The 12,667-nt window shown below is 39.2% G+C and overlaps 1 protein-coding gene across 1 annotated transcript; it reads left to right on the top strand.

Moving 5' to 3' along the window:
• The first annotated feature begins 905 nt into the window (after nt 1-905).
• On the top strand, nt 906-1,538 carry LOC126061757 (keratin-associated protein 26-1). The gene has a single exon (XM_049858499.1). It carries the CDS (start codon nt 906-908, stop codon nt 1,536-1,538), a length of 633 nt encoding a protein of 210 aa, XP_049714456.1.
• Nucleotides 1,539-12,667: the final 11,129 nt, after the last annotated feature.

Raw genomic sequence — 12,667 nt, forward strand, 5'->3', positions numbered from 1 at the left:
AAACAAAATATTGCAAACAAAAACCAAGCTTACAGCTTGACTTAGCATTTTTTTTAATTGAACTGAATAGATTGAACACAAATTTTGTGAATCAAGATGTTTTGATGGAAAGTCACTTCCTACCAGGATTCTGAAATAAAACAAAAAACTGGGCACATGGACTTTTTCTATATTATAAAAACAAACAAACACACTGCTGTTAGGTGAATTCTGACTCATACCGACCCTGTAGGACTGAGTAGCGCTGCCCCATAGGGTTTCCAAGGAGTAGCTGGTGGATTCAAACTGCTGACCTTTTGGTTACCAGCCGAGCTCTTAACCACGGCCCTGCCAGGGCACCATATCATAGTACTTTCAAGCTCTTTCTGCTCTAAACCTTATAGGTTATAGGATTGCCCACTTTCTTTTTCAACACATTTGCTTCCAAGTTACTTACTTCAGCAATTTCCAAAATGAATAGAATTCTCCTTGTCGGAGAAACAATTGCCACTGTTTCAAAGATGTTTCCTACAATTTTTAAAGACTATTCTAAGACAGGAATTCTGGGAATGTTTGTCCAGTGGTGGTTATCATTGGAATAAGTATATGGCCTCTAAAATGTCTGTTTTCTTTGGATGATTTAAGAAGGAAAGATTCTATTAAAATTTTAGCTACACTGGTTTATAGCCATTCTTTATCGAGGGGAAGCTTTGCAAGAAACATTGGGTTTTATGGGAGGGGGTAGTGCCAATTTCTGAGCTATAATGATGAGTTCTGATGCAGACTTCATACAACAAGGAAGAGAGTCTGAATACAGAACCACCGCCTGCTAGGGATATATAAGGGTCAAACCAAGTGAGGGCACAGTCAAACTCGAGACACTTACTTCTTTCTACTCAACCACAGCCTGCTCTAGAAACCTCACTATGTCTTGCCACAACTACTGCTCTGGAAACTATAGCTCAGGATCCCTCAGGAATATCTGCCATATTCCTGTCACCTCCTCCAGTGCCCTCTGCTCTACCAATGTGAGCTATGGAGATGCCTTCTGCCTACCCAGCAGCTGTCAAGGCAGTTCCTGGCTCCTGGACAACTGCCAAGAGACCTGCAGTGAACCAACCAGCTGCCAGCCAGCCAACTGCGAGCCCAGCAACTCTTGCTGCCCTTCCACTGCTTACTATGTGCCCAGACCCTGCCAAGGAACCAGCTTTCTTCCTGTATCTTCTTCCATCTCAAGCTCTTGCTTCCCAGTCTCCTGTAGACCTCTGAGCTATGTGCCCAGTGGCTGCCGTCCATTGAGTCCTCTGCTCTACAACAGCCATCTCTTGGGCTGTGCACCCATTGGCTATCGACCACTGAACTGTTTGCCCAACAGCTGCCGACCCCTGAGCCTCCTCACTTACGGATGCCAACCCTTGAGTGGTTTGGCCTGTGGTTTGCAACCATTTAGCATTGTGTCCAGCAGCCTCAGACCCCTGAGGCCTCTCTCCAGTGGTTGCCAACCTCTTGCCCATGTTTTCAGTACTTGTCGTCCGTCTTGCTCTGCACTGGGGTACTAGTAGCCTGCTCATTCCAGAGAACAACGATGCTGAGAAACCTGGACCGAAATTCACACTCTGGGGACTTTTTGCTTCTTTATTCGTAGTGACAGTTTTTTCTCAGTTTTACTCTGCCTGATCAAATGCAAGTTGCTCATTTCATAATCTTTATTCTAGTCATTTCTCTTTGACATAAAATAATTGGTTTATGTGCTGTTCAATGTCACTCAGGTGTGGAAAAATTATTTGGTTCGTATTGTAATAAATTAGATTAAGTCACAATTATGTATCTGGGTCATCATTGTGTCTTTGCTTATTTTATCGTAACACAGAAATTACCAACCTGCACTGCTTATAAAACAAGTGAGTAGGACAGGTGACACACAACCTTACGTTCTTACCTGACAGCAGGGGAATAGCTCGATGGCTTATTCCTCAAGCTACCTTCTAGATCTCTGAGCCTATGAACTTGAAAAATGGAAAAAGACCTTGGTGGAATTTATTTTGAGAAGGCAAGACTAGGGATCACCTCTGTCAGCCCTCTCTCTTCCAGTGAACACACTTCCACCAAAATGTTCTACTTGCATACTGAACCGTATCTCATTTCTGCTTAGATCTTTCATGACTTCATAAGAGAAAACCCCCTTGGCACAAAGTCTGGTTCCCTTCCTTGTCTTCCTTCCTACTATGTCTCTGGGTTCATCTCCTACTGCTCAACATTGCAAACGCTACCTGACGGTGTCAGATGAATTCTGACTCACGGCGACCCCAGGGTGTCAGGGTAGGATTGTGCTCTATAAGGTTTTCAATGGCTGATTTTTAGAAACAGATTTCTAGGCTTTTCTTCCTAGGTGTCCCTGAATGGACTCGAACCTCCAACATTTTGGTTAGCAGCCTAGCGTGTTGACCTTTGCAAATGCTAAGACCTCTCCATATTTACAAGTTTCCAAATGTGCTGCTTCTTAGAATTTTCCATCCTGTTGCATGTCGTCAAGAAGACCAGGATACACTTCTGCATTACGTCTGCCTTGAAAACTCATAGCATGATTTTATTTTTTAAAACCCCGCCCAAATTCATTTATTACCCTACTGATTTATTCAACAAAAATGTATTGCCAAGGCACCTGTGCTAGAAAAATAGGATACAGAGGGGAACAAGACACACTTGAACTATCAGAGTTTGTCAGAAGTTACACACTCTTAGCTTCTGTGACATATCTTGATTAAAGATACATTTTTCCTTAATCTACATAAACAAGTGTGGGGGTAGAGATTTCACAAATTAAAACTAAGGTTGTTATTGTTAGGTGCCATAGAGTTGGTTCTGACAGACAGCAACCCCATGTACACCACAAGGAAGCACTGCCTAGTCCTGCGCCATCCTCACAATCATTGTTATGCTTGAGCCCGTTATTGCAGCCACTGTGTCAATCCATGTCTTTGAGGGTTTTCCTCTTTTCCACTGACCCTTTACCTTACCAAGAAAACCCTGGTGGTGTAGTGCTAAGGCTGCTAACCAAGAGGTTGGCAGTTTGAATCCACCAGGCTCTTCTTGGAAACTCTATGGGGCAGTCCTACTCTGTCCCATAGGGTTGCTATGAGTTGGAATCAACTCGAGGGCAGAGGTTTTGGTTTGGTTTTTTGGTTTACTTTACCAAGCATGATGTCTAAGCTACGGTGTAAAAATGCAAATGTTCAGCTTTTTGAGAAACTGGAATATCTGGAAAAATGTCTAGACTACATCGAAAAAATCTAGAAAACCTGTACCTGTGTTCAAGAAAGACAATGACTGCCAGAAGCTAACCAGCAGCTGTTCCTTTCAGACAAGGCACAAGCCTCCAGTTCTCACAGTCCCATCTCTCCCTGTGTATTTCCTGATACTGAAGCAGAATGCCAGATGTCCTTTACCATCCCATGCATGTTGCTGTTTTAAACCCACTCTAGTTCTTTCTTTTGCTTTGCCTGCTGCCTTGCACTGCTGGACATACTGAGTTTGTGACATCAGCACTCCTCTGGTGAAAACTTCCCCAGGTCTTCTCCTTTCACCTACCCTAATGAGAGCATCACTCTTTGACTCGACTTACCTTTTCTCTCAGTCATACTTCCATTGTTGATCTTGTCAGGCTGTTTATTTTTACTTGTAATGAGATTTTAGTAAAAATATTCATACACACTAATTTGTACACAGAATCAGAACTCCACAGAGGAAGGCACTCTTCTGACTTCTAACTCCGTACGCTAGGTTTTCCTATTGTTGAGCTATATACATGGAATCGTACAGTGTCTATTCTTTTGTACCTGGCTTCTTTCACTCAGTAATGTATTTGTGAGATTTGTCCGTGTTGTTATGTGTACCAGTAGCCTGCTGATTTTCTTTGATGTATAATATACAGAGTGCTAATATACCACAATTGATTTATCTTTTCTGCTGTTGATGAGCACACGAGTTGTTTCCAGTTTGGATCTATTGAGGATAATCCACAGAATATTCTCGGATTCTTACATGTATATTTTGATAGGAAGACATTTCTATTGGTAATAGGAAGACATTTCCACTGGTAATATAAACAGGAGTGGGATTAATAGTTTACGTAACCCACTGCCATCCAGTCAATTCCGATTCATAGTGACCTTACAGAACAGAGTAGAACTGCCCCATAGATTTTCTAAGGAGCACCTGGTGGAATCTAACTGCCGACCTTTTGGCTAGCAGCCATAGCACTTAATCACCATGCCACCAGGGTTTCCAATAGTTTATATGGCATGCGCCTATTCAGCTTTAGCTGATAGCACCATGGAGATACCCTGCATTTATTTCAACGTTGATTTTCACTATCAGGACCTGAGAGTTCCAGTTATTTTACATCCTCACTAATACTTGGAATTCCTGGTGCTCTTAGTTGTAGCCATTCTAGCAAGTGTGTATGTGTCACAAATAGTGGTTTTAGTTGAAATTTCTGTAACGTCTGATGGGGTTATTTTTCATGTTTATTGGCCTTTTGGATATCCATTTTTGGTGAAGTAACTGTGTATGTTCTCTTCATGTTTTTAATTTGTTTGGCTGTATTCTCCTTAAGTTTGGAAGAGTTCTTATGAAATCTAGCTATTCACTCACTTTTGGCTATATATATTTTTTGATTATTTTCCACCCCACTACTGCTTAAGCACCTTATTTTCCATTAGTCCAATTTATCAATAGGGTCACAGACAGTTGACGAGCTTGGCTACTAACCTAAAGTTTGGAAGTTTGAGCTCATCCAAAGGCACCTTGAAAGTAAGGCATGGTGACCTACTTCCAAAAAATTCACCTATTAAAACCCCATGGAGCACAGTTCTACTCTGACACACACAGAGTCTCCATGAGTCGGAATTGACTTGATGGCAACTGTTTTAATAAATCAGTATTTTCTTTTTTGTCCTCTTTAAGAAATCGTTCCCTACCCCAAATTCATGAGATTATTTTATTTTAACTATTTTAAAAAGCTTGTTTGTTTTACTTTCAACATTTAAATGTACCATCTATCTAAAATTTATTTTTGAGTGTGTTTGTTTATGGTGTGAAGTAGGTGTCAAAATTCCAGTTGAACCAGCACTATATGCTAAAAATATTCTCCTTTTGGTCTGACTGCAGTGAAGTGCCCCCTTTTCTCATAAATCAAGTGTCCATATATGGGTGAGTCTATTTCTCAATTCTCTCCTCTCTTCCATTGGGCTATATACCTATTCCTATATCGGTACCATGCTTTCTTTTTTATTGTTTTATTTTCATATCTGAACTCTTCCCTAGACTCTGAGCTTTTTGAGGGTTGCCTTTGTGTCAGTACACGATTAGATTCTCTATAATTGTTTGTTTATTTGGGTTAAACTGAATTATGTTTAGATCCAATGGTTCTGGAAACTAGAGAAAGAGGTATCAAGGTTAAGAACAGTGATGATGAAAAATTACAGGTTTTTTCCCCCCCCTCCCTTTGGAGTTTTAGTCTGTGCTATCTTTCTTGAGGCTTGGTAGAAACAGGTTTTCAGGTCTCATCTCCCTCTAGTTCAGAATTCTAACAGCTGGAAACCTAAGGAGAATTCTGTATCCAATATCCCATGATTAGATAGAACTTGTTCGTGTTTATACATTTGTCCATGTGTGATAATTTTGCATTGCCAGATACTTGTCGGGGTTTCTTATTTAATTACCTTAATATCTGGTAAGGTTGTTAAAATTGTTCCTAATTTAGCCAAGATCATGCAGATTACAAATGACTGATCTGGGATGTCCACCCAAGTTGTCTCAAAGTCCATGTTTTCTCTACTAAACTACATCACAAATTTTAATATGAGTATTTGTCTATTTAAGCCAATTAGTGCCAGGTCAATATATCAGTTGACTTTTACTACCTTCTGTCTTCATAGGTATATTTCCTATGGCTCAAATAGTGGAGGATAGATCTTTATGGCTATTTAAGTTTTCTTTATTAATATCCAAGTATTTTTATAAACATGTGTTCCTTGTGATTAACCCTGTGATTACAGTCATCTCTAAATGGGATGTCATAAGGACAGACTTCCTTTTGCCAAATCATGAGCTCAAACAATAAATTGCCCTACTAAAACCATAATCAAGAAAGCATGTGAGATTTCCATTATAATCAAATATGAAGCATCACTATTATCTCTGAACTTTAAAATTAGACTCCACGTACCAAATATGTGAGGAGAGACACAGGATCATCTTCTTGCTTATCATACCTGAAATAGACTGAGAAACGATAAACATTTTATCCATAATAATGGTTAGATTAAACTTTAAGTCAGGCGTACACAGGAAAACAATGCAGCGTTATCCTAACAGCTTGTTCACATATTTTGAGGGTAGAATTTAGAATCTGGGTCTTCTCAAAGTTTATCTCATAATAGTCATTTTCCAGTATAATCAGTAATTTATTCATTCTCCACTAAGGTACTATTTTTGCTGAGGGAATTTTCTTTGAATTGGAGAAGGCGATGCCATTGGGAGTGGTTATTACAGGGTGTATAGATTTCTGGTTTCAGTTCAAATATGTAAAGAGCTAATAACAGCCATTCCCATCCTTACAGCAAGAAAAATCTGAAAAGCCTAAAAGTCAAAGACTTTTCTTGGACCCATCAGAAAACTGAGGTTGCATGGCCATCAGAAAACTGAGGTTGCATGGCCAATAAAAAAAAAAAAAAAAATTTTTTTTTTTTATAGCAACCCCAAAATCTGCAGAGACAGGTGAATCTGGAGTCATACCAAGATCTGCTTAACGGAAACAGAAGCTGCTGAAGCTATAAGGAATGGGGACTAGCATGAGAGTGAGAAACTCCAGGGGATTAGAATCTTAGAGGTACCTCACATATCCATGAGTTTGTCCAGGAACTCCCCCAGGTTCTCTTGGTGAAGAGTCAAGTGGGATGCCTTCATGGCTCTGGCAAAGGAAGGTGAAGAGTAATCCTAGTGAAATATGCCCAGAACTTCCTCCAAGGCAATGACCTACCCCCAGGAAGAAAGACTTTACCAGAGCCTTATCTCACCTGAGGAAAGGGCATTTCTCTCACTCCAGCCTTCCCTATACTTCCTGTACCACCTAAGTTGATGAGAAAAAAAAGCTAAGGAACACCTGTTAAAGTCACAGGCCAGGTACGTAGACCACTAAAAAGACTGAGATTTGATCATGAGATTATTGAACTCTTCCTTCCCCCACACCTACCAGCACACTAACAAGTCTGCAGTATAATAATACTGGATTACAGTTGAAAGAACTACAAGACACAGGTTCTCTCTGAGGAGCAGAATTTAAGGAAGCCCAAAGTGAAGACCAGAGACAAAAATTAGAACACTAGAGGAAGCCAAAGCCTCTGGTGCAAATAGGTACAGCAGATATTTAATGTAGCCCAACTCCTAATCAGATTACTATGAAACTCACACTAAAAGCCCATACCTGGTACAGCACATCTATCTGTCAACAAAAAAATTACAGGGCACACCAAAAGGCAAAGAAAAACACAGTTGGAACAAACAAATTAAGCATCAGCATCAGATGATTGGAATTATTAGATAGGAAATTCAAAATAAGTACAATTAAAATGTTAAGGGACTTAATGGAAAAAGTGGGCAACATACAAGAGCAGATGTTAATGTCAGCAAAGAGATAGAAAATCAAAAGGAAATGCTAGGAATCAAAGATACTGCACCAGAAGTTAAGATTGTATTTGATGGACTCATCGGCAGAGTAGACACGACTGAGGAAAGAATCAGTGAGCTTGAAGATGTGTCAACAGAAATCTTCCCCAACTGAAATGCAAAGAGACACAAAAAAGACAGAACAGAATATCCAAGAACTTTCAAAAGATGTAACATACACATAATTAGAATACTTAAAGAAGGAAAAAAACATAACAATGGCTGAGAACTTTCCCAAATTAATGACAAACATTAAACCTCAAATTCAGGAGTCTCGGAGACCGCCAAGCAGGAATGAAAACAATGGCAACAACAAATTAAAAATAAAACTAAGCCTTTATTTTTCTTATTCTTAAAAAAAAAAATTGTTGTCGAGTCGATTCTCACTCATAGTGACCCTATAGGACAGAGTAGAACTGCCCCATAGAGTTTCCAAGGAGCATCTGGGTGGATTTGAACTGCTGACCTTTTGGTTAGCAGCCATAGCACTTAACCACTATGCCACCAGGTAGAAGAGCCCTGGTGGTGCAGTGATTAAGAGCTATGGTTGCTAACCAAAATTCAAATCCACCAGTCGCTCCTTGGAAACCCCAAGGGGCAGCTCTTCTTATTCTTAATTAACTTAAAAAGAGTGTATGCGGTGACATGGCTACTTCATCATTGTAACCATTCATCATTTAAATTATTAAACTAGTCTTTGGTTTGGTGTGTTGCCTGCAGCAGTTGAGAGAACTTGCTTAAATATGAGACTTACAATTTAGTCACTATTTCATTGTGTCATTTGATAAATACATTTGCATCATTTGAGGTTATCTCAGTGTACATAATTCCTCAGTAAATAATAATAATAATTAAAAAGCCCCATTACTGTTGAGTCAATTCTGACTTATAACGACCCCATAGGATTTCCAAGGCTGTAAATCATTATGGAAGCAGACTACCACATCTCCCTCCTGAGAATCCACTGATGGTTTTGAACCGCCCACCTTTCAGTTAGCAGTCGAGCGCTTTAACCACTATGTCACCAGGGCTTCCAGCCTACATTATACAGATGACACAACCTTGCTCGCTGAAAGTGAAGAGGACTTGAAGTGCTTACTGATGAAGATCAAGTATGGATTATACCTTAACATAAAGAAAACAAAAATCCTCACAACTGGGCCAATAAGCAACATCATGATAAACGGAGAAAAGATTGAAGTTGTCAAGGATTTCATTTCACTTGGATCCACAATCAACACCCATGAAAGTAGCAGTCAGGAAATCAAAAGACACGTTGCATTGGGCAAATCAGCTGTTAAGGGCCTCTTTACATTGTTGAAAAGCAAAGATGTCGCCTTGAAGGCTAAGGTGCTCCTGACTTAACCCATGGTGTTTTCAGCTGCCTCATATGCAGGTGAAAGCTGGACAATGAATAAGGAAGACTGAAGGAAAATTGACACCTTTGAATTGTGGTGTTGGCGAAGAGTAATGAATATACCATGGACCGCCGAAAGAACAAACAATATGTCTTGGAAAAAGTACAACCAGAACACTCCTTAGCAGCAAGGATGGAGAGACTATGACTCACACACATAGTTTGGACATGTTTTCAGGAGGAATCAGTTCCGAGAGAAAGATATCATGCACGGTAAGGTAGAGGGCCAGTGAAAAAGAGGAAGACCCTCAAAGGGATGGATTAACACAGTGGCTGCAGCAATGGGCTCAAGCAATGTAACAATTGTGAGGATGGGGCAGGACCAGACAGTGTTTTGTTCTGTTGCACACAGGGTTGCTATGGGTCAGAAACAATTCAATGGCACCAAACAACAACAACAACATTCCATATGTTAGATCCTCTTGCCAACAACACAGTCAACTCTATCCGGTATGTCTAAAATGTGCATAGCAAGTATTAGTTGCCTTCCAAAGTAGAGAAATCTCCAATTAGAGATGACTGTGTCACCTGTGCTTGATATGAATAATAGCATCTTGCTGAAACAGTAAGCCTCAAATCGATTCGTATTACTTAAAAAGATGAATTCTCTCACAAGACAGATAATTTTTAAAAAGAACTTGCAGCTATAATTTTTAGTGTTTATTAGTCATTAATCCAGTGTCTTAGTCAATATAGACTGCGACCTAAAAGTCTGCAAGGTGAATGCCTCTGAGGAAGAGGAAGAGGGCTAGGTAAGAATTTTGTCTGCAGTGTGGAATGTGTCAGCACTTGTGGCAAGGATAAGCAGCAGTGTTTCCTTTAGATGGTTTATCAGCATTTTGGAACATAGGGATAAGCTTTGGAATTGCCCTTCTGAGCCAAGTAAGGAAGTGTTGTTACCTTTCCCTTGCAATTTCCAATATGTTCCAAATTTGACTATTACAGTTAATAACATTCATTAATAAGCTACGCAACCAATACCTTACAAACATCTTGCAAATAAATATATACTGAAATCTCAGAGTAAACCATGATTGTATGCAACAAAAAAAAAATTTTTTTTTAAAGTTATAGAATCTTTCTTAATTCTGTAACTTTTTGGACATATTTACCATGGTAACACTTAAATAATTGCTTTACCTTCTTCTAGATCCAAGCACTTTAATCCCTTCAAATTATGGGCATCTCCACTCCTTTTTGCTGATTTTATTTTGTCGTATAGGAAGTTGTTTTGTATGTTTTAATGCGTTCTCTTTTTCAAATGACTTATATCATTAACGGATATTCATTATTGACATTGTGTTCACCGTGATCATTATTTTAATTTTTTTATTGGAGATGTAGATGTTCAAAGTTTCAATTTTTCATCGAAACGAAAGCTAGTTATTCTCATCTCCTCATTATCTAATTTATGCTGAGAAAAAACACAAACTAGATTTACTTTAAAAATACAACATAAGTTTATTTTTACCTCTGAGGTGATTAGAAATTACCTTGATAAATAAGATCGATTAGTAACAATCCTATGGATTAATGACAGAGTCCATTCACTATGCATATTCCCCAGTGCTTGTATATCATGGAGGGCGGTGGTCTTTTCCAAGTGAATGAGAACCCTCGAAGTGACCCTGGCCTCCAGGATGTCAGGAACATTAGTTTTCTGCACGCAAGATACCAATATAATATGCCATGCATAGAAAAGATTGCTAGTAAGAGACTGTGGGGTGAATGAAAATAAGATCACGTCCCAACCAAGGTGGGCTGAAGACTAAGCCTCCTTTACCAGAGTGTAGAGTATAGTACCAGTGCCACCCTGACGAAAGCCCCTCATTTGAATCCAAGAAAACGATGCTGCAACTTGGACAACTGACATACACATCTTCTGGTCAAATACTGTAACTTTTCAGTATCAAAACCTCATCCACTAGTCAAACTCACTTTCTATAGTGATTTAATATAATCAGAGAACCATTGGACTCTACGAGACCTCAAAATTTATTTAACCTTACTTAGTAAATTCCATCAGCTGCCATGCTACATGGGAAGTCCATCTAAACAGGAAGTTAATAATAAACACCAAGTCATCATTTAATGTCACATTGCAGAACACACAATAAAGCACCCAACTTTTTAAAATTAGACCTCTGAACAAATGCAATATTAAATACCGTATGTTGTGCTCTCTAAATTAAAGCTATGTTGGCCAGCTCTATTACAAAATGTATGTTCAATTTTTTAGCAAAATGCAACATGCCCCTTCTTACACAGAATCTTATATGTTCAAAGGATTCTGGAAAATAGGTCCGTGTGAAAGCATAGAGCAATAGAAAATGCAATTCCAGAGAGTGCATTTTTCTTATGCACAGGTATCTGGCATCGTTCTCAAAGCATCTGTTTGATTGGAATCGCTGACTGTGGACATCAACGGGTAAAGTTCCCTAATTCACAGTGAATAAGAAAAAAATGCTGGATCATAAATGTCTTAGCTTTCTGTTTTCTCTACCACTGTCTTATTTTCTCATCCAAAGCTGAAAAGTACTATTCTCTGGGAAAAAAAAAAAAATCTCAAAATAATAAATCTTCTTTTTTGACTATTCACCACTCTTGGCAATGAGAAATTAAAGGAAGAATTGTAAGGATTGCAGTATAGGACAGACTCCAGTGAGTGGAATCAAACACAGATTGATTGATGAGGTTTTCTGCTAAACTCAAACGAGAGCTTGTATGAGAATGTTAAAATCATTTTATTTCCCTGACCTGAAGAAATAAAGTTTAATTAATAAGGAATTGTATGTTGGATCTAGTGGTTAGGAACTTGGCTGCTAACCAAAAACAGGTCAGCAGTTCAAATCCACCTGCTGCTCCTTGGAAGTCCTATGAAGTAGTTCTACTCTGTCCTATAGGGTCGCTATGAGCCGGATTTGACTAACTAGCAGTGGGTTTGTTTATTTGTTTTAGTCACTTAAGCCAGTGGTTTGAGAGACAAATAGGGAGGGTACACACACACACACACACAATAGTCTTGCTGTTCCTGCCACTTTTCCTTTCCACTTCATCCCATACACGAGTATAAACCACCGCTGACTCCTAAACACATAGAACACTGTGAGATCTAATGGCCCGATGGAAAAGAAAGAGCCCACAAGGAAATGTTACGAGGTCCGCATATACTGCGTTGCCTGTCCCTCTTTGCTCTCCCAGGAGTAGTACTTAGATCCTTCATTTACCATTAAAACAGAAGAGCACTTCCTATTTTCTTTATGAAATTTGTATTGGTTGATAAATATCTGGTATTGCCAAGTCAACAAGAGCTGCACCTCTGGAGGTGATGATGACCTGCAAGATGTATCTGTAGTATGAAGTTCTGAATTGATTACCAAACTTGCTCTACTGCAGGGTGAAAAGGCTGCCATTTTCATATAGAGAAACCTACACTCCATGACTCTATCTATTATTAGGATAAAACAGTGTAGTGATGAGCAATGCTCCCATTTCTTTTTAGTAGTGTGAGGACTGGGTGGGGAAGAAGAAAACAGAAAGACA

This window comes from Elephas maximus, chromosome 18 (genome assembly GCF_024166365.1).
Source record: "Elephas maximus indicus isolate mEleMax1 chromosome 18, mEleMax1 primary haplotype, whole genome shotgun sequence".
Taxonomy (NCBI): Eukaryota; Metazoa; Chordata; class Mammalia; order Proboscidea; family Elephantidae; genus Elephas; species Elephas maximus.